At 44.0% G+C, this 23,412-nt stretch overlaps 1 protein-coding gene across 7 annotated transcripts in view; it reads right to left on the bottom strand.

Annotated features, from left to right (window-relative positions):
* Positions 1–650: 650 nt before the first annotated feature.
* Positions 651–23,412, bottom strand: part of CBFA2T2 (CBFA2/RUNX1 partner transcriptional co-repressor 2) — a 45,258-nt gene continuing 22,496 nt past the window's right edge. Inside the window, exons 1-11 of one of the 7 annotated variants that reach the window (XM_077251944.1) lie at positions 22,848–23,028; positions 16,422–16,565; positions 9,167–9,408; positions 8,460–8,549; positions 8,187–8,368; positions 7,848–8,110; positions 7,647–7,744; positions 6,345–6,537; positions 6,048–6,116; positions 5,701–5,891; positions 651–1,496 (exon numbers count right to left, since the gene is read on the bottom strand). In XM_077251944.1, coding sequence (XP_077108059.1) covers positions 1,221–1,496; positions 5,701–5,891; positions 6,048–6,116; positions 6,345–6,537; positions 7,647–7,744; positions 7,848–8,110; positions 8,187–8,368; positions 8,460–8,549; positions 9,167–9,408; positions 16,422–16,539 — 1,722 coding nt within the window. In that variant the 5' untranslated portion in view covers positions 16,540–16,565; positions 22,848–23,028 and the 3' untranslated portion in view covers positions 651–1,220. Of the gene's footprint in view, positions 1,497–5,700; positions 5,934–6,047; positions 6,117–6,344; positions 6,538–7,646; positions 7,745–7,847; positions 8,111–8,186; positions 8,369–8,459; positions 8,550–9,166; positions 9,409–16,421; positions 16,566–22,106; positions 22,127–22,847; positions 23,029–23,412 lie in introns of those variants that run through there. The other 6 variants (XM_077251942.1, XM_077251943.1, XM_077251941.1 and 3 more) reach the window with 6 other exon arrangements.

The raw sequence follows: 23,412 nt of genomic DNA, 5'->3' as shown, positions 1-23,412 counted from the left end.
GAAAACAAACAAATCCGACAATTAAGGGTGGAGATTTTGCATTGGGGCCATTACCAAAGATGGCTAAAAAGAGTCAAACCCAATAAATCACTTCTCTGGAAGATTGTCTGATGTCGGTCATTGTTAATCATTCGCATAATTCCCCATTGACCTTTAATATAATATATATATATTTTTTTTCATATGTGAAGCTGTCCATACATATGAGTATATATGGACAGCTTAACACATGACCACAGGATCAGACAACACAGTTCTTGCTTGTGATGCAGAACTGTTGAGACACTTCTGTCGCATGGGAGCTGTATACAGTAAGGAGAATTTTTTTTTTTTTAAATCAAGACTAATTTGCTATTCTTTTTAATGCACTGGAGCAATAAAAAGTCTTAAAACACCCTGTGGTTGGCTTTGAAGACCAGTCATTCGATGAGTTACATACTTGAAAATCTTGTACGTGACTATGGGCACATTTAGAGAAACAGGAAAGCGTCATTTGAAGAATGCATATGAACCATTTGCATAGTAAGTGTGCAGCACGTAATTTTCCCCTTACCTCCAAATTTCCATACTTCCTCTCCATATTCTTCTGGTACTGCCTACTTCTATCTCTAGCTTCCCAGTAACAAGCACCAGCTTTTGCCCACTGTAAGTAACACTTTCTACCTGAGCGGATGCTCTTCCTTTATTTCTGACCTAATATTCTCCGATATACTCTTAAGTGGAGGGGCTTAGCAGCCAAGTTACACAAGTACACTCTTAAAGTCAATTACAAAAACGAAGACAAATGTACAAGGGGAAAGGACAATTTAAAAAAATATCATGCGAAGTAACAACGTGATATCTTGTGTTGCCATTTTGGTGGAGATCAGACTATTAGTCTTTGAGTGTCAGCCATGCCTAAAAGTTCATGCCTAAAGGGGCTCCATCTTTAGAACCAAAACTGGCCCATTATATGATGGTACATGGTCCACAGTCACGTACGCCTTGATGCATTCTGTGGTTGGGTAGAGAACAATATGGATTGATACTTGGTTTAGACAGCAAATTTTCCAAGTTTTTTTTTAGGTCTTGTGCAACTCTTTTGCAATCCGTTTGGTCCACCACATATCAAGTCCACATCTAAAGGGTTCATACATAGATATATTCTTATAGTGTAATCCAAAGTCCTTGTAGGTGTCACATATAACAAAAGACAAGACAATGTAGACCAAGTTCCTCATTCACAAGCTTTCGACAGCGGTGACAGACGCAGGAGTGGAGGAGCGTGAGGTGGCATTGGATGACCGTTCCACAGCGGGACTAAGCAAAATGGGGTCTGAGGGTTTGGGTACTAAGGAGCGGATAGGAGTTAGTGGCTTGGAAGGACCATGTAGTGTCTGCCCACAGATACGATGATGCTTTTCCCAGTCTTTGTGCTGGCAGAATGATCCGCAGTAGCGAGCAATGTTACACCCGCTGCATGTCTCGCTAGCCTTACGTCCACAGTTCCAACAGCTCTGCATAAAAGAAAAAAAAAATGACTGTAAGATTATCAAATTACAAAGATTAGGATAAATAGGAGGGGACTGAACTTGGGTATTAATCCATTCTCCACATTATTCAGCTGTATCATACATCAAGTAGAACAATCATATAATCAGTTTATATAAAGGAGGGATCATTATTGCAGTGCGAGCAATCGAGAGATTGGTCTTTGGGACAGTATGTCCAACAATCGCAGAGAAAAAACTGTTAGATTTTATTCCTCATATTGACACATTAAAATCCGATCTTTTTCATAATTTCCCCTCCCCTTCCTATAATCATAGATGATCAAGTCTATAGGCGAGAACAAGGTAAGTTAATATGAGTACATCTCTGTCAGGAAATATGGAGAGTGACATACCAGAGTTGGTATGTCACTCTCCATAAGGAGAAACGATACTCCTTAGACCCCAGTCCAGAGCCTCTCACCTAGCCAAATCAGTTCTCATGCTTCGCACTGACGAGGGCCAACAGCCCGAAACACCGTGTCTGCGAATTGAGATACTGATTTGGCTTTTATCCTAAGTCATATTGCACGACTCGTTAGAGGGTTGATTGTGACTTGTAGGATCGCTACTTCCAACAGGTGGCGCTATAGAGATAAGTCCTCTTTTTCTCAGAAGAGGCAATTTGCATCTTTAATTTCCCAGAGGAGCATTGTACGACAAATAAGCCTCCTTACCTTGACAAGCCAGAGATGGTATGTCACTCTCCATAAGGAGAAACGATACCCCTTAGACCCCAGTCCAGAGCCTCTCACCTAGCCAAATCAGTTCTCATGCTTCGCACTGACAAGGGCCAACAGCCCGAAACACTGTGTCTGCGAATTGAGATACTGATTTGGCTTTTATCCTAAGTCATATTGCACGACTCGTTAGAGGGTTGATTGTGACTTGTAGGATCGCTACTTCCAACAGGTGGCGCTATAGAGTTAAGTCCTCTTTTTCTCAGAAGAGGCAATTTGCATAGGAAATATGGAAGCATTTCAGCTTTCACCCACTACTACAGATGCACCACATTACAACACTGTACTGTATAGCGCAATGTGGTATCCTGATACCCGTTCTACTGCTGCTGAATGAGGCAGTTGTCCTGTGGCAGTAGATTTGTTCCAGTGTGTCAGAATTAGTTTGGGCACTGTGAGTTAGGAGATGTAATACATTGCATTGTATACCGACGATTCATAAATGTGCGTGGCTGCCATCTACTGGCCAATGTGTGTATATGAAAGCATAGTGATTATTCTCACAAGATGCCATAGAAACGGCTGGAAGGAGCCTCACACCTCACGGCTCATACACTTCCTGAGGTAACTTCCAGTTCTGGGCGGTTCAAGCTGCCTGAGGAATCAGACACTACTGCTCCCAGCATAGTTTCCATGCCAGTCCACGCTGGGAGAACATCTTTCTGCACATAATCTCCTCTACAAAAGAGTGAAGCCTCATCCAGTCAGGAGAGATAATGCTGCACATGTGCTCTCCTTTATGCTGGTTATCCTGTTTGCTTCTAGCCAGGACCAGATCCACATGGCTGCCACGCCACCAACTTTGCTTCACCAACCCCATGCGAAAGGGGATGGTAGGCTCAAAACTGTGGGTACTTCCACACTTTAGTGTGTTTCCATGGAGAGTCGATCTGTGAAGGTCCCTCCATCAGTGTAATATTGCTTGGACTGTGCATAACACTTCCTATAATAGCAAGTGAAGAGAACCCTGCTCCAGCCGCCCTGAGAGGCCATAACCTTGCTTTTCTCATGAGGAGAGAACCATTACTTTCGTATGCACAATATACTGTGAACTTTGCCTTTAAGAGAGAGACTGTACCCTGTTACCTCTTTCAGTAAAATTGTTATGTTTACTTGCGTTTCTGGCTGCTTGAGATTGCACAAACACCACGGGCGCTCCAAAACCTGCACCCAGACACTACTGCTACAGGAGTGCCCCCAGGGGGGCCTATACCATCCACAAGTGCCACCTCCTGCTATTGACAATTGTCGTGGACACGAGGGAAGTGTTGAGAGGTCCAGCGAACCACTTCAGCTACCGTGACATCATTATCTGCAGCCAGCGGGACTACATGCCCCAGCTGACCCTTCTACCACATCTGGCACCTCCCCAGTGCCCCACCATAATTTTTGGCGTCACAAACAGGATTCATCTGTGTGCCTATATCAGAGACTCTGTCCGATTGTGAGCAGTCACCTCAGCATCTACATCATGAGTGAACCCAGCGACAACAGCCAAGCTGGTGCTAACAGCCTTTCCTTTCCGTGCCGATCGTGTGCAACATACCGTTCTCTGTCCCATTTTATCCTAGGACACCCTGGTTGCCACGCTACAAGGGGGAGCCACGCACCTTCAGGAACTTCTGTGACAATTTGCTGGCTCTCTTTCTGTTTTACCCCCTCTCTCCAGTCCAGCAAGAGCAGATCCTGCTGGGTCATCTTGAGGGTGCTCCTTCCAGGGAAGTTTGATCTTGGCCCCATCAGAGAAAAGAACACCTGAGCATATCCTTGGAAAACTAAAGGATAACTTTGAAGTTGCATCCTTCTCTGAGGTCAAGATGAAATTCTTTGCAAGATGACAACAGGTGAGACCCTACGGTACTATGTTCTATCCCTCCAAGAGGCTTTCTCTGCTGTTCTACAGGTTGACCCCCTGTGAAAGTGTGGACTCTGACAAAATCCTGATAGACCACTTCATAGAGGGGGCGGGTACTGAACGGTCGCAGAGCCAACTCCGCATGCTTGCTGGACAACATCTCAGCTTCACCTTTGCAGACTTCAAGGCCCTAGCCATCCGTGTCCATGGCAATGAATATACACAGGGAAACTCTGTCACACATGCATCTCTAGCTGGGTCTGTTCCTGCTACCCCGCCAGGTACCATGCAAGCTACACAAGCTGCACAGACTCCCGCTGTGCACTCCAAGGCATCCCTTGAATTCCATGTAGATGACATTGCCAGAGGACTCGCAAGTCTCCCAGCAGAACAAAAATCTGATTATTCCAACTTCACACTCCAGGGAGCAAACCCAGGACAGTACTGTCTCCCAGGAGCCTCCACCCAGAAGTCTACCTCCAAAGCTGCTCGCTGTAACGGTGGTTTCACATTGGCAAAATGTTGCGTTCAGCGGGTACGTCAAAATGACGCACGGGGACAAAGCATGTCCCTGCGTACCCAATGTTAAATATAGGTACTCAATATGCACGCGGATCTATGCGGCTCTTACACAAACGCTAATGTGAAACCAGCCTTAGAGACCTTTCTGTCAGCACTGCCACAGATATGGACACACCAAGGCCCAGTGCCGATCCTAGAGCAGTCAGGGACTCTTCAATTCATGGCAAGGGGTAGACATTTTTGTGCATGTTGTTCAATTTGTGGTAATCCACACAGAAACGGATGGACCCATTTTTTTTTCACAAGGACCAGCGGGGCACCCCAAGGGCTTTGACTTTCACGTATGACATCAGCCTCTTTCATACCCAGATAAATTTGGGCCACAGGAGGGAGAATAAAATGTAAGATTTAATCTTCACTACAGTTTGAGGCGCTGTTTTTATTTATCTGGATATGGAACACACTCTGGGATGGACTCCCTGGTTTTGACGTGCGCCTCTTGGTCTTGAAAGACTTGGACGATTAAGGGTGCGGTTTAACACCTTTTTTTGTTTGGATATCAGCCTCTTTCATGTCTTAAAGCATTTTCCAGCAACCCACTTCAGATACTATGGCATCATTATCTGCTGCCAGTGGCACTACATGCCCCAGCTGGCCCTTCTGCAACATCTGGCGCCTCCTCAGTGGCCCGCCACACCAAGTAGCGCTCCGTTATATGAATGTGATGCCAAATCATTGTTTAATAGGTGACGATTTTTTAATTTTTTTGGACAAGCTACATAGCTAGCACTTGGCCATGTTTATGCAGAAATAGTACTCAAATCTGCAGCAAAAGCTGAATAATACAATGGAATCTAAATTAAAAAAATAGCAAAAAAGAGCATGTGTTATAAATGTCTAATAGGCGACAATACTAACAGACCCCCAACAGACTTTTTTGACTTTTCCCAAGCATGAATCTTACATATGATGCTAGAAAAAGGCTGATGAATCGGAGAGTACAGGCATGCTGAGACCCTGAGGATCTCGGCAGCTGATGGACTCCATTTCATACCTCGGTTGACTCCTCCTGCTCATTTACTACGAGGAATGCGTCTTCAGCTGCCCTCCTCTTGGCATCGGCAATAGTCTGATCCATCCTGGCCCTCTCCAAAGCGATTGTCTCACACGCTTTCTTTTCGGCCTCAGTTACCGCCTTTTGAACCTCAGACATGGCCTGTCGCTTCACCTCATTAACCGCTTCTTCTGTGTAGGGAGGAGGGAGGTTAATGTTGATGGTCGAATTTACTGTATTAACATTTTAAATGGTAAAAATTAATAAAAATAAAAAATATAATATTTCATCCTAAAATAAAAAAATATATTTTTTTAAAACACAGTATATAAGGCCATGTGAAATACCTGCTTTCCTCCAGATTTCTTCAGTGACATAATTCCCTCCAATTCGGCTTCCAAAGTCCCTCTGAGAGTCTGCAAGAAAGAATACATGATAGGTTTTTGGGGAATCCCACCAGGATGTCCCTGATGTTTGGCAAAGCTTTATAAAGTAGTAGGTTGCGTTCCCATGAACATCGGAATGGCTGCCTCCTAACATGTACCCAACATGTGGATGGTTGCCTTTGCTATTGGAAGGTAATATAGTATATTACTAACAAAACTCTACACCCCAGAAAAGTTGGTTCGGACATATTTTCTTACCACTGGTGCCCGAGTCAGTTGATGTTGGACTGAACTGTCTGCTTAAGTGTTCACTTCCTTTCCTAAGCTCAGAGGACTCGCTGTAACGCCTCTTCCAGTAATTCAGCTCATCCCTATCCACCTCCTGACACCTGCGCAGCACTGCCATAGAGCGTTTCGTCTTTTCCACCATCTCCATGATGCAATTCAAGGCCTATTCAAAAATCACACAAGTACAACTTGTAATTTGCCTTCTAAAACACAAGATGGCGACATATGTATTCTATATTGTCAATGAACGTAGCAGTGCATGTATTATTAGGTTAGTTGCTTATACAGCACCATCATATTCTGAGCTCTTTACAGACATCATTATCACTGTCCCCACTGGGGCTCACAATCTAAATTCCCTATCAGTATGTCTATGTGAGGAAACCGAAGTACCCATAGGAAACCCACTTACGGGGAGAACATACAAACTTCTTGCAGATGTTGTCATTGGTGGGATTTGAACTCCGAATTAAAACATAAAAAGCACTGATGCAGAACTATAGACAATGGTGCAAATTTTAATTACATGGTTAAACCAAGTGTATCCTAATCACAAATTACTTGAAACAAATTTACATCTAGTTAAAGGGAACCTGTCATGAGATTCATGCTGCGCAAACCATAGGCAGTTTGAATCACACACATCCTATCTGCACAATTGCAGTCAGGTATATTTTCAGCTGAAATGCCAGAGCGTTTTAAAGAAGGTATACTCAGAAGATCCAAATGGGGGCCATCGCTGGAGACTAGAACAGTCCTGCTCCACTCTTGGCCGGCTTTTCCCAGCGCCGCTGCAGGCGATTAACATTGAGAGGCGCTGGGAGAAGCCGGCCAAAGTGTTTCAGTGAAGAACATACCTGGCTGCAATCTTATTCATGCTGCCTGTGGTTTAGGCAGACTCCCTTTACTACATGCATAATTCATTCTGCTACTCAATGCACAAATAATACTGCAGTCGTGTATTCAAATACTACTAGTGCCCACATAGACCCAATTATGCCCACACCATACTATTCAGTGTGCAAATACAAAATAGTGATGGGGTCTAGGACAGTGAAGATTTGCCCTCTCCAGTTGCTCCAAGGTATGGAGGTCAGGTATATACATTTTCACCTTATGAAGTTACCAAATGAGGCAAAGGGAACTTAAGTCAGATAATTGCATAAATAGCAATTTCCTAATGCTAATCAATTTCACTCTTACTAGCTGAAGCACATATTTAACAAAAAAAAATGCAAGATTGCCTTCCCAAATTGTTCTCAGTAGCCTTACGTGATCCAAATGTTTCCATTCCTCTGCCCATTCTCTCTCCGTCAGCCGGTGATCTACAAGTTCTTCTTGGTAACCATTGTTTAAGCCACCATTGATTCCTACAGATCGAGAAATAAGGTTGAATGGTTGCAATTTAAATAGGTGCAGCAATCAGACCATGTTATGAAGAACACATACTTATGAAAGAAGCATTGCGCTTACCTCCTGTCACAGCGTGGTGGCGCTCCCTTCCATCTCTGCACTCCACAATCTTGCCCAGAGGTTCCCTGTACAACTGTGATCCAGGTATATCATCCAGCGTGTAGTGCTGCAGGGGTGGAGGGGTGGGGTGAAACTGGCTGGAATTGTTCAAGAGGGGCAAAGATAGAGCTGGGCTGTGTCGGGGGGCTGGGCTGATGGTGCACACCCTCTTAATTGTTGGCTCTGGGGGTAAAGGCTCTCTTTCAAAGCAATTATCTTCTCTCCTGCAAATGAGAAAATGGTTTGATTTGTAATATTTATGAGTTAAAGCCTCACACATGTCGTGCACTAATCCCGTACCTCTCTGGGCTATGTCTCTTTCCGTTCCCATTGACTTCCATAAGCAGCTCGGAGGAGTCAGATGGAGAAGAAGTGTTAGTATTGAGGAGGATGTGTTCATGTTGCGCCAAGTACTGTGAGGGAGTTTGCTTGGCAGCACGAGCGCAGTGCAGCAGCTCCCTCTGGAGAAGCGGCAAGTTGGCCTGAAAGTAAAAATCAGCATCCAGATTACATTTAACCCCGTAAGTAAATTGCCAACCAGTATAGATCAGTGGATGCAGCTAGAATTTTCACCTTGAGGAAAGGGATGACAAAGGGTCGTAGAGGGAAGTTGGTGGCCTCCTGGAGTTTGCAGTGAAATTCTTCTATGGTTATAGTGGAATTCTGTAGAACATAAGAGGTTAAAATTACCACCCAGGGCAATGAGGCTACTGGAATAGATTTCAGGTCAGTCCTCAGGCCTGTAATGGATTTCAATGGATTCCCATTAGCTATTCCCGCACAGCAGTTTTCATGCTTATTTCTTAGTTTCTACATTATTTCTAACAGACTGACAATTACAATATGCTTAACATTACTGGATTTGCATATTAATTACTACCATTAAAAATGCTAAATTTATATTAAAACCCTGTACAGAATGCTCCAAAAAACACCAGAATGTCCAAAAACCACCATTTATGACTGCGTCTTTGCCAAGCCAAACCTCTTTCGCGGTCCAGTTCTAGGGACTGTTGGCAAGTATGGATTTGATGCACTATATGGTTCCTTACACAGTTAATATATAATTTTGTCTACAGAGGTGGTCTTCAACTTGTAGCTATCCTGCTGTAGAGAAACTTCAACTAACAGCAATTGCCTGAGAGCCAAGGGTTGTCGGGGAATGCTAAGAGTTGCTTTTCAACAGCAGGAGAAACACAAGAAGAAGACCACTGTCCTACAGCAATCCTTTGAGTCACTGAATCTACTTTAATCTTCAGTTGTTCCGAGCATCAACTTACCACCAGAGCAAGAACAAGGGTTCGGACCTTTTCCCCAATCTCTGGAGAGATATCGTTGCCAAACTGCTGTAATGTGGTGAGGAACCTCTTCAGCTTGCTGAGCTGCCTTACTCCACACGTGGCAGGGAGCTGCTGATTGGCTAGAGAGGAGGATGAGGATGATGAAGGACCATTGCTGGAGCGCTGTGGTGGAGATGGAGCTCCGTTCAGGGATGGAGGAGAATGGTTCATTCCATTAGAAACTGCAGAATATAGAAGTGATTGTTATTCAGGGTAATATGGGATACATATTATGTAGGTGCGCATATAAAATAGTTTCTGGACTGTAAGTGAAGAACAAGGTATAAGAGTACAGAGAGCAGAAAATGCCAGACAAAAAAACAAATATACATCAAAAGCAAAAATCGGACATAAAGGGAAAATGCCAATTAGGTCATTAAAGAAAAAAACTATAGAGAAGATCAAAAAGGATTCTGTTGTATCCTTGATAATTCTTGTACTATATACATTGTGCATTTAGATGCCAGGCTATAGGATCAAAGGGTTAAGTAACATAATAGAAATATATTGAGGCACTGTCCTACCGCCATGCTGTGTAACTGAATATAACCCCAAAACTTATATGTTTACACCCAGGTATAGCTATATTAGCTTTTATGAGCTTTTTTGTTATCCTCAGATTTGTAGTTTGCATGGCTGTGGAGTCGGAGTCGAAGAGTGGAGTCAAAGCCCATTCTGGTGGAGTCGGAGTTGGTGTCATGGAAATTGAGGAGTCGGAGGTTTGGCTTACCAACTCCACAGCCATGGCAGTGCTGTGGAGTCGGAGGCCAGGTTGGTGGAGTCGGTGTCTGTGTCACGGAAATTGAGGAGTCGGAGTCGGAGGTTTGGTTTACCGACTCCAGAGCCCTGGTAGTTTGCTAGCTATATTTACCAGTAGGGTGTTACTGCATTGTACTTCGTGTTACCCATGTTGACACCCTAATTACTAGAAAGACTTCATCTGCACGGTTCCCTAAAAATACAGAATGGATTCTTTTTACTATAAAGAAAATGTAAAAATGTCTAAGCATGAATACTAAGGAGAATGAGGCTACTATTAGTATATATCACTTCATAAGTCCTTATATTTCCGGTACTGGAAAAAACAGTACCACTGCCATCTGTATTCATGTGTACAACCGTGTGCCATCAGTGTGTCTGTAGTCTGTATTATGGCATCCGTGTGCCATCCATCTGCACCAATTAATGTGACACATACTAGAGTAGGAATTACAGATGTTTAGGTGTTATATGTGCAAAGATACAGAGAGAAATAGGTCAGCGAGATATATAATCAGTACTTTGCATGTGTAGTTTTTTGTGCTTGTATTTAGCTAATTAAAAAAAAAATGGAGTGGGGTCCTCCCTATTTTTAATAACCAGCAAAGGTTAAGCAGACAGCTACGCGCTGACATTAATAGGATGAGAAGTTCCATGGATATTGGCTCATTCCCTGAGTAATAAGTCAAGCCCTCAGCCATCCTAGAAACGGCGCCTCGATTAGATGCGCCAATTCTGGACCTTAATAATAATCTTTATTTTTCTATAGCGCTAACATATTCTGCAGCGCTTTACAGTTTGCACACATTACCATCGCTGTCCCCGATGGGGCTCACAATCTAAATTCCCTATCAGTATGTCTTTGGAATGTGGGAGGAAACCGGAGTACCCGGAGGAAACCCACGCAAACACGGAGAGAACATACAAACTCTTTGCAGATGTTGTCCTGGGTGGGATTAGAACCCAGGACTCCAGCGCTGCAAGGCTGCAGTGCTAACCACTGCGCCACCGTGCTGTCCTTGACTCTTCCCGATTGCTCTAGTGCAGAGGAAATCGGGGTAATGGTTTATGGGATGGATGATGGCTGACATTAAGCCCTGTGATTTATAATGGAGAGGCGTGACCGCTCATCATTCTGGCTCTTGCACTGCCCTCGTGAGTACTGCCGTAACCTTACTGATGTCACTGCAGTTGGGTTCTCATGGAGTACAGCGTGAGAACCGTCAGTGGCTGCTGCTCCAGTCTATGGAGCTCCGTTCTCTGAACTGGGCTTCATATGCTGGACGGAGAAGACAGGGATCGTCGTGGGACCTCCATTTGGACTACGGCAGATTGGTGTGGATTAATTCTTTCAATAAACGGGTTAAAGAGGAAAATTGTCGAGGAGTGATTTTTACAAATAAAAGACTTTTCTGTGTGTTTATTTCTTATGACTACAGGGTTAGTAATGGAGGTGTCTGACAGACACCTCTCCATTACTAACGCCTTGGCTTCATGTTAGCTAACATTACAAAGCTGACATCACCCCAAAAACCATTACCCCAATTGCAACGACACCAGGGCAATCGGGAAGAGCCGTGGTCAAGCGCCAGAATTGGCGCGTCTAATGGATGCGCTGTTTCTGGGACAGCTAAGGGCTGGTCTTATAAGGTTGGGAAGGAGGCAATATCCATGGACCTTCCCAGCCTACTAATATCAGTCCGCAGCTGTCTGCTTAGCTGTTGCTGGTTATTAAAAAATAAGGGGGACCCCACATCATTTTATTTTAGGGTCCTCCCTTTTTAATAACCAGGCTAATCAGACAGCTGTGAGCTGATATAAATAGGCTGGAAATGTCCATGGTTATTGTCTCCTTCCCAGACGAATAAGACCAGCTCACAGATGTCTGATTTTCCTTAGCTGGCTATTAAAAATGGGGGACAAGTCCAAAAAACTACAGATGCAAAGCACTGATTAGATATCTCACTGACATATTTCTATTATCTATCTATATCTTTGCACATCTAAACATCTGTCATTGTTGTTTTGCATTTTATTGCAGTCCGTATCACACGGACGGCACAGGGATGATACTTTCCGTCATCCATGTGCACGTATGTGGGATATATTGATGTCCGTGCTGCCTGGGAAAACGGACACATTCACATGTGGGTCACATGAGCACATGGTCCATGTGAACACACGGACATGTGTGCAGCCCCGCAAAAAATTAAATGTGTCCAAGTGTGTAAGTGTCTCCAGTACATGTGAAAACTGTCATCACACATACCGGAGACACTGACGTGTGCAGGAGGCCTTAATTTGGGAATATAGTTCTTCGGGGGTCATAGACAAGTATCCAGAAACATAATAAAAATACGCCATGTCTGATTGCATATAGACAGGGCTGAAGAGTATACATGACTAAGGCATGATTGCAGCTATAGATAAAGGTCCACTCATCGTTGTATCCACTCAGTCCTATAGTGATCAATAGGATAGGACATTTTATTCTTTTCTTACCAGCATAGCCACGGTGAGGAACCTGCATAGTGCAGTGGTGGGGCATGTGTGCTGGTGCTCCATAAAACAAATAGAGAAATTAGAGGAAAGTTGGCCGAAACCAGCTGTTTTATGATTATGGTGGGCCTCCTGATTGTGCACGATATCTGATAGGGCATGTTTAATTTCAATGCACAAGTCCATAGAACAAAGGGAGGATAAGCAGCCGCCAAAGCCATCTGGAAACAGTTTACGTCCTTCTCACTACTTAAATTTAAAAAAATACATGTCAATACAAGTGTGCCCATGTATGGTGTGAGGGGTCAGAAGGATTAGGGTGGTTTCACATTTGCGTCTCTGTGCGCAGCGTATCATCCGCACAGATCCGCATGCGTCATGTGTACCCATCTTTAACATGGAGTACGCAGGGACATGCGTTTGCATCAGTTTGCATGCGTCTGCGTACGCATGCGTCGTTTCTCGGGGTGCGGCGGGGTCCGGTGAACGCAACATGTTGCATTTTTGAAAGCGTCAAAAAGCCATCAAATATGCGCAGGCGTGCGCATGCGGATGAGTGCGTTAAAAAAAAAACGCATTACTGTCTATGGGAAAGCATGCGTACGCATGTCCTTGCATACGCATGCTGTCGATGAGCTTGCATACTTCTGACTGCGCATGTTCAGGAACTGATTGAGACACGCCCATTGAGACACGTCCTCCTTGAAATAAATCTAGTCACATAGGATTTTATGGTGCGGTTGCCCACATGAGCAACATACAGTGGGAACGGAAAGTATTGACTCCGTCAAATTTTTCACTCTGCTTCATTGAAGCCATTTGGTAAATTCAAATAAGTTCTGTTTTTTTCTTATTAATGTACACGCTGCACCCCATCTTGACTGAAAAAAACCAGAAATGTAGATATTTTTGCAAATTTATTAAAAAAGAAAAACTGAACTATCACATAGTCATAAGTATCCAGGGAATCAAAAAGAGGGAACGTAGAGCAGCACAGCTTGGGTACAAGGGTAAAAAACTGAATACATACTTCAACAGCTGAATTCCTGACTGCTGATCACGGGTGCTCGCATGAAACATAGAATATGTAGCAATCTTGTCACAGAAAAATGCGGCAGCACTCACCGATCCTGGAGTGGTAAAAGTCCTTTATTCAAGCATGTGAGGAGACATCTTCACGGCTCGGGGGTGTGCAGTAATGACAGGAGTGTGCAGGGATCGACGACTGCCATTTCGTGCTATGTGTAGCGCTTCTACGGGTCCACATAACACGAAACGGCCGTCGTCGATCCCTGCACACTCCTGTCATTACTGCACACCCCCGAGCTGTGAAGATGTCTCCTCACATGCTTGAATAAAGGACTTTTACCACTCCAGGATCGGTGAATGCTGCCGCATTTTTTTGTGACAAGATAGTCATAAGTATGCAGACCCTTTGCTCAGACACTCATATTTAAGTCACATGCTGTCCATTTCCTTGTGATCCTCCTTGAGATGGTTCTACTCCTTCATTGGAGTCCAGCTGTGTTTAATTAAACTGATAGGACTTGATTTGGAAAGGCACACACCTGTCTATATAAGACCTCACAGCTCACAGTGCATGTCAGACCAAATGAGAATCATGAGGTCAAAGGAACTGGCCAAGGAGCTCAGGGAAAGAATTGTGGCAAGGCACACATCCGGCCAAGGTTACAAAATAATTTCTGCAGTACTCAAGGTTCCTAAGAGCACAGTGGCCTCCATTATCCTTAAATGGAAGAAGTTTGGGACCACCAGAAGTCTTCCTAGACCTGACCGTCTAGCCAAACTGAGCAATCGTGGGAGATGAGCCTTGGTGGGAGAGGTAAAGAAGAACCCCAAGATCACTGTGGCTGAGCTCCACAGATACAGTAGGGAGATGGGAGAAAGTCCCACAAAGTCAGCTATCACTGCAGCCCTCCAAAAGTCAGGCCTTTATGGTAGTGTGGCCCAACGGAAATCTCTCCTCAGTGCAAGACATATGAAATCCCGCATAGTGTTTGCTAAAAATCACATGAAGGACTCCCAGACTATGAGAAATAAGATTCTCTAGACTGATGAAACGAAGATAGAACTTTTTGGTGATAATTCTAAGCGGTATGTGTGGAGAAAACCAGGCACTGCTCATCACCTGCCCAATACAATCCCAACAGTGAAACATGGTGGGGGGTGTTTTTCAGCTGCAGGGACAGGACGACTGGTTGCCACTGTAGGAAACATGAATGCGGCCAATACAGAGATATGCTGGATGAAAACCTCTTCCAGAGTGCTCTGGACCTCAGACTTGGCTGAAGGTTCACCTTCCAACAAGACAATGACCCTAAGCACACAGCTAAAATAACAAAGAAGTGGCTTCAGAACAGCTCTGTGACCATTCTTGACTGGCCCAGCCAGAGCCCTGACCTAAACCCAATTGAGCATCTCTGGAGAGACCTGAAAATGGCTGTTCACCAACGTTCACCATCCAACCTGATGGAACTGGAGAGGATCTTCAAGGAAGAATGGCAGAGGATCCCCAAATTCAGGTGTGAAAAACTTGTTGCATCATTCCCAAGAAGACTCGCGGCTGTACTAGCTCAAAAGGGTGCTTCTACTCAATACTGAGCAAAGGGTCTGAATACTTATGACCATGTGATATTTCAGTTTTTCTTATTTAATAAATATGCAAAAATAAATTTCTCTACACATCTACATTTCAGGGGTGGGGGGGGGTTCAGTCAAAACGGGGTGCAGAGTGAACATTAATGAGGAAAAAATTAACTTTTTTGAATTTACCAAGTGGCTGCAATGAAACAAAGAGTGAAAAATTTAAAGGGGTCTGAATACTTTTCGTACCCACTGTACTTGAAGTCATACTGGTAAAAAAAAAAAGCATTTCCCTCAAATAAAAAAATATATATATTGAACACTATGTAATTGCATTGCCCTCCTTTGTTAAAAAGCCTATCGACTGGTGATACTTAAGATTGGTGTGGCTTCAGTCATGGGGACCCCCCTATAATTGCCAGGCACAAAGGCCTCATTCACTATTGGCTCTCCCCTGGCTAAAAGACTACAGCTAAGATAAGAATGCTGCTTCATTTTAAATCTATGGCACTGAACATATGAAGACATCTGGGCTCGGACGTCTGTGTCAGTGCCATACTTGCATTTCAACGCCTCCTTGTCGTGGTTTTGCGACCAAGGAAGAACTTATTGACTATGGTTTCAGTAGTGGAACTCCACTGTTCAAACAATTATCACCTAGGCCATTACAGTATTTATTTAGACCAGAATACAAAAAAAAATCTATTTAGCCATTTCTTAATTGTACCAGTTTGTGGGAAAGATGGGCGACAATCAATATGGCTATTTCCACAGAAAGCTTTTCCTGTTTTGTAGAGATATGGGCTTTAGACACAGCTTGTTGTGTAAAGGTACATTTACACTTCACGATCATAGGAATGCTCAATTCCCAATAATCGTGCAGTCTATCACTGGACGACCAAGCAAAGTGTTCCTTCGTCGGGTGAAATGATCATTGCTCTTGGCAGTACATCATCCTGTGTAAACAGCACCTGCACTGAGCGGTCTATTACAGACCCTTCAATGCACATCAAAAGCGCATTCTACCTGTGTAAATAGGCTATTCAATGATCGGAAAAGATTTAAAATAGGTAAATTCATGGTCATCTAACACCGTAAATTCAGCTGGTGTGATTGCTCCTTAATAAAGCAAATTTGCCTGCCAGGAGACTGGAAAAGTATAAAAACAAGTTAAGTAGTTTACAATCAGCCATATTGGTTGTCACCCTGCCTTCCCAAAAGAAATGGAGTACATAGAAGTAGAAAAATTCACCTTTCATAAATGATCACTTGGCTGTATATAAAGCAAAAACTATATATTTTATAGAGAGCATTGTGTTCTCAGAATACATACGTGACGAGGGTGGGAAGGACACAGGCCGTGGGCCACTTGGGTTTACAGGTGGCAAAGGTGCCATGGTAGGAGGTGAGGATCGTGAATGAATCTTCACATCCATGGGAGACCCAGGCATTGAAGGCAGCCTCTTATCTCCAGTGACTACAAATGAACAAAGATGGCATAACATAAATACAGATATCCTGTGAATATTATATGCACCTAAGCGCGGCTAGACCATCATATACAGCTGTGGTTGCACCAGAAGACTCCCCACATATGAATTCCCTAAGTAATACCTACATTCAACACAGGGGAACGCAAAGTAAAGTTATAACTTACCCATACTGCCATGTTGGTCAGTGTGTTGATAAGCACAGAGACCCATTACCAGTCAGTACATCATTATATATCAAGAAAATGTAAGGTCCGTCAACATTACCTTGTGGGCAGGTTCTACAGATTATTTTTCTACAATGTACAATAAATAACACAAAACATAACAAGCTGCCCTTGCTCATAGGATTACCATTGATATACAGATTGCAAGTCCCAACTACACTGCTCAAAAAATAAACGTAACTCCAAGTCAATCACACTTCTGTGAAATCAACCTGTCCAGTTATGAAGCGACACAGATTGTGAATCAATTTCTCCTGCTGTTGTGCAAGTGGAACAGACAACAGGTAGAAATGATAGGCAATTAGCAAGACAATCCCTATAAAAGGAGTGGAGTGGTTATGCAGGGGGTGACCACAGACTATTTATCTGTTCTCATCCTTTTTAGCTGTTTGTTTTGGTTTCTTTTGCGTTTTGTCATTGCTCTCACCCCTTAATTAAGGTACCTTCACACTCAGCAACTTTACAACGAGAACGACAACGATCCGTGACGTTGCAGCGTCCTGGATAGCGATCTCGTTGTGTTTGACACGCAGCAGCGATCTGGATCCCGCTGTGATATCGCTGGTCGGAGCTAGAGGTCCAGAACCTTATTTCGTCGCTGAAGACCCGCTGTCATCGCTGGATCGGCGTGTGTGACGCCGATCCAGCGATGTGTTCACTTGTAACCAGGGTAAATATAGGGTTACTAAGCGCATGGCCGCGCTTAGTAACCCGATATTTACCCTGGTTACCATTGTAAAAGTTAAAAAAAAACAAAACAGTACATACTCACATTCTGATGTCTGTCACATCCCCCGGCTTCCACAGTGTTAAAACTGCTTTCGGCAGGAGCGCTGCTAATATGCAGGCGCTCCGGCCGAGAGCTTCCCTGCACTGACTGTCAAAGCCGGCCGTAAAGCGCCGGTCGTAAAGCAGAGCACAGCGGTGACGTCACCGCTGTTACTGCCGGCGCTGACACATTCAGTGCAGGGAAGCTCTCGGCAGCAGCGCGTGCATTAGCAACGCTCTTGACAAAAGCAGTTTTAACCCTGTGGATGCCGGCGGGGGACGTGTCAGACATCAGAATGTGAGTATGTAGTGTTTTTTTTTTAATTTTACAATGGTAACCAGGGTAAATATCGGGTTACTAAGCACGGCCCTGCACTTAGTAACCCGATGTTTACCCTGGTTACCCGGGTGCTGCAGTGGGACTTCGGCATCGTTGAAGACAGTTTCAACGATGCCGAAGTCGTTCCCCTGATCGTTGGTCGCTGGAGAGAGCTGTCTGTGTGACAGCTCCCCAGCGACCACACAACGACTTACCAACGATCACAGCCAGGTCGTATCGCTGGTCGTGATCGTTGGTAAGTCGTTTAGTGTAACGGTACCTTTAGAGATAATGTACTGTAGTTTGAGGCACTGTCTACAACCTACAGAATTTGCTGAGGCAGTGCAGATCATTCAGGATGCCACATCAATACGAACTGTGGCAAGAAGCGTAGCTGTGTCTGTCAGCACAGTATCCAAAGCATGGACCAGATACCATGATACAGGCCAGTACACCAGGAGACATGGAGGGGTCCGTAGGAGGGCAACAACTCAGCAGCAGGACAGAAATCTCCTCCTTTGTGCAAAGAGGAACAGGATGAGCAGTGCCAGATCCCTGAAAAATGACCTCCAGCAGGCCACTAATATCCTTCTGTCTGCAAGTGGTATGAGGGCACGACGTCCACAAGTGCGTGTTGTGCTTACCGCCCAACACAGTGCAGGGCGATTGGCATTTGCCAGAGAACATCCAAGAGTGGCAAATTCAACATTGGTGCACTGTGCTCTTCATGGATGAGAGCAGGTTCCCTCTGAGCTCATGTGACACACATGACAGAGTTTAGAGACGCCGTGGAGAATGTTCTGCTGCCTGCAACATCCTCCAGAATAACCGGTTTGGCAGTGGGTCAGTAATGGTGTGGGAAGGCATTTCTTTGGAGGGCCACACAGCCCTACATGTGCTAGCCAGAGGTACCCTGACTGCCATTGGGTATTGGGATGAGATCCTCAGACCCATTGTGAGACAATATGAGGGTGCAGTGGAACCTGGGTTGCTTCTGATGCATGACAATGCTAGGCCTCATGAGGCTGAAGTGTGTCAGCAGTTCTTGCATGAAGACATTGATGCTATGAACTGGCCTGCCCATAACCCAGACCTGAATCCAATCAAGCACATCTGGGACGTCATGTCTCATTCCATCCACCAGCACCACAGACTGTCCAGGAGTTGACTGATGCTTTAATCCAGGTCTGGGAGGCGATCCCTCGGGAGAACACCAGCTGTCTCATCAGGAGCAAGCCGAGGTGTGGTAGGGAGGTCATACAGGCAAGTGGAGGCCACACACTACTGAGCATCATTTCCTTGTCTTGAGGCATTTCCACTGAAGTTGGATCAGCCTGTAATTTGATTTTGAGCATCATTCCAAATCCAGACCTCCATGGGACATTAATTTTGATTTAAATTGATCGTTTTTGTGTCTTATAGTTCTCAACGAATTCCACTATGTAATGTATAAAGATTTGCAACTGGAATATTTCAGTGATATCTAGGATGTGGTATTTTAGCGTTTCCTTTATTTTTTCAGCAGTGTAGTTATGTGTACTAAAAAAGTTACACAGGCATGGCCGAAAATGTTAGGTCACAGTTTACAGACTTAATATGCAAACCGCTTCTTCTGGAAGGAAGAGGAGAGGAACTCTAGTGCCACCTATTAGAGGTAGCAATCCTAAAAATCAATATCCACTCTTTGAAAGGGCTCGTTCACAAGCTGCGTTTTTTTCAAGGATAAAAAAAGCTGCACTTTACAGCGCCAGCAACATGATTGAGATTATTAAAATCTCATGCACATGCTGCTCATTTCTTTGCTTGCAAATTTAAACCAAAAGCATTTTTTCCCAATCTGAAGCATGTAAATTATTTCAGTGTTTTTTGCAGCATTTTTCGCCTACTCAAATGAATGGGAAATAAAAACACATAAAAAAAAAAAAAGGTTTCAAAAACACATATTTTACAAAATGTTTTTCCTGTCAAAACGCTATGTTTTGAATCAGAAAAATCTGCTGCAAATGCTCAACGTGTGCAAATACTCAAAGGACCTTGCCACAACAAGACTCCGGATAAGGGCTTGTTTCCACTTGCGAGAAACACGTCCATGTCTTGCATGTGGAAACCAAGCTGTGGCGCCGGCACTTTGGAGCGGAGCGTGCAGCTCCATGTGTTCCTATGTGGCCGCACGCTCCGCTCTGGACTGCCGGCGCCACATGCGAGTCATGGACGTGATTCTCGCAAGTGGAAACAAGCCCTAAGAAGTCAAATCAGACACTCCATTTGCGGTGTTTGCACCTCATCATTAATGGAAAGCAGGATAACAAATTTGGTGACAGGGGGTCTAAGGGCTCAGTCAGATGGGCATATTGAATCAGACTGAGATTGGAACGCAGTGCATGGACTGGCTGGCGGCAATCCTGACCTAAACATGACAGCTGCATAGAAACACATGAAGCTGTGACACTTGGGTCGGGAGAGCCGCCGGCCAGTCCATGCACTGCGTTCCGATCCCGGTCTGCTTTATACGGCCGTCTGACTGCACCCAAGGCAAATAACACGATTTAGTATAAATGGATGGACCAGTATATCAAAGTGTATACAGTATAATCTGCAGTTTTCTATAGGACAGCTGGTCACACACTGTATGGCAGTGGGTATAATGGTTCACCAACCACACAGCAGCAAAAACACTCAGCTCTACTACATCAGTAAAAACAGACCGAAATAGATGGAAATGTAGATAATAAATTGATGGTCGCCTACACAATAAAACACCGAATTAAAACACACAAAATAAAATTCTCCAGCTCCGACTTTCCCAGAATCCTCTCTGTGTTTTTCCCTGAGCGCAGTGGTAAAACCACTTTCCATCTGTTTCCCGTTTCTGCCAGGCTGAGGTTTTCCTCTGATATTAACCTCTATAACGCCAAACAGAAGACAGCCGAGTGTTAAAGCAGAAAAGATTGGTAGAATTAGTGAGCTTGGCGACTCTAATCAGCAATATGATCCACGGAGGAGAAATTCGGAGAAGAGGAGATTGCCAGTCAAGCAATTCCCTACTGTAGAGAATGGTTTGAGCTAAAGAAAAGTGGCTAATTTAGTCGTGAATAGTCATTTTGGAATATCTCAGACCTGCAGATAAGAAATAAATAGCAATGTATCATCTCCATGTTTTCTGGACTGGCTGATAAGAAATAATCACTATGGCATGTATTGTGGAGCCTGGAATAATGCATTAATTGCACTGTTTCCTGGGGAAGGCCTAATTGACACATCAGCAGGCCTCCCCTCCCCCATGTGTCTGTCATACACAGGAATCAAGGCCAGCAGCTGATACTACTGTATGACAGTTACCTGCAGCCATGCTAATCTCCATCTGAAACAATGGAAACAGATGAACAGTAGTGACTGGGATTGTGGGTAACACAGGCTGCACCTGGTGTCAGTTGCAGGGGGGTAGGGACACGTGCGGGGAGCCCGATATACATCTGTCACTGCACCATACAAATGCAACATATTCTGCCCTGTAGGGACGGGGGACTCACGGGGTCCACACAGGCAACAGGGTGGATTTTTTTTATTTTATTAAAAAGAGGTCAGCTATGCTCTGGAACATTTTTTTAACTTATTTCAAGCCAAAAATCCTCTATGCAGCTCAGTTTCATGATGTAATACTAGTGTTAGAAAGTGATGCCCAGAGATGTACTACATGCTATAGAACTCTGGGACACATCATGCTAATATATGTATAATGGCCATGAGCTGGCGGAAGGGGACATTTACTACGCTTTACATTGTACAGCAGGGGTGTACAACTTTTTTTGGGTTCTATTATACCCTCCCACAAGAAAACACAGGAGCACTCCTGTATATGGCAGAAACGGCTCAGATGATAGAACCAAATATTATTCGGGCCCCTCAGGTGTATGGTGGGCTTTACACTCTGGAGAACTAAACAGAAAGGAGTTTATATATATATATATATATATATATATATATATATATATATATATATATATATATATATATTGTTGGGGGCCACACAGAATGACCCTGGGAGCCAGGCGCAGGCATCAGGCACTGCACCATTGTGTGTACAGGATATAATAGTAACATCACTACAATACTTATATTTTTTAATTTAAGCAATTTAATAAAAAATTTCTCCAAGGTAGAAAATTTTTCAAAGACCCACCTGAACCTTAAATAGAAGGTGTGCAGCAATGCACCTTACTCCTCAGCCAAAATCTCTTATTTTATATAAAAGGTGGAATCCCAAACAAATGGCAATATTCTCCACAAGCTGAGATTTAGGAGGAGGTTTGCGGGGGTCTTCACACTTCAAACAGTTTGTGGTCCCAGATCATTTTATTCCCCTGACTCTGCCCTATAAAATTAGGATTGCTATATCTTATTTATTTTTTGTTAAGAACGCTTGGTCAGGGAAAGAAAATCCATGGTGACCCCCAGCCCTCCAGTGTGGACCGCGATGAACATCTTCAGATTTGGGTTGTGGTTGGGATTTAGTGCGACCATTAACAGTCGTCACAGTCCTGAGTGTTCAGGTTTGAGCAGAGTGTCACTGTAATGATACATAAGATATGAAATAAGCCATATACCATATATATCACTACCAAGAACATATCTATAAAGGAACATAAACCAAGAAAGGGCACTATTATGTATCCAGCCAAGAGCCGGGCAGAACGGATTATCATTGATCTGAGCAAACAGAAAACCAATTACTAAAATCTCTGCTTAATACGCCGGATTTCTCCATGATAACCAAAGCTGTTAACAAGACGTGCTCTTAAATACGCAACGCTTTTTATTATCATGGATGTCTTAAGGCTCGCCGTTAACCCTTTTGGCAGCATCTAAAAAATATCTGCAGTAAGGATAAAATTATTGATCCATATTCAAGGACATAGGGAGGTAGAAGGGAGTGCGCTGAAATGCGGGCGACTTACCGTCTGGGGTCTGCGGGCGTGGAATTTTTAATAGGATTTTTTCTTGGGTTGAGTTGAGTGGGATACCCCTCCGCCCCTGCCTGTGTTTAACACATCTGCGATTCCTCAGTGTGTTGGGAGAAGCAGGACTGTTCTGGCGCAGATGGACTGCAGATGTGTTGTCAAACTGAATTACCCCCCCCTTTCTGCCAGGGAGAGAGAGACACCCCTCCTGTCTATATCTGCCTGGCGCTCTCACTCTCTAGCTGTTACTAGGGCTTTCTGCATTTCTGTGTCACTAGATATACACCTACCGCTGGCTCAGAGCCAATGGGACTGGAAGGCTTGTTTATGGCTGGGTGCACCAGAGGAGACATTTCTTGGCCAAGAGCATTGTACACCGAAGTGGTACAGAGAAGACCACAAAACTTGAATTGTAATGTTTTCTATCCACTGGCTAACATGGCACAAACATATTTTTCCTGTCACTAAACTCAGTAATACATTGAAGAGGAAAGGGAAAAAAAATAAAATAAAGAGGACCAGTTACCCTTCCTGACATGTCTGCGCCAATAAATAATATTTC

Source organism: Ranitomeya variabilis, chromosome 4 (assembly GCF_051348905.1).
Source record: "Ranitomeya variabilis isolate aRanVar5 chromosome 4, aRanVar5.hap1, whole genome shotgun sequence".
Classification (NCBI taxonomy): Eukaryota; Metazoa; Chordata; class Amphibia; order Anura; family Dendrobatidae; genus Ranitomeya; species Ranitomeya variabilis.
Note: the sequence above shows the minus strand (reverse complement) of the source record. Positions and strands in the feature narration are given on the sequence as shown.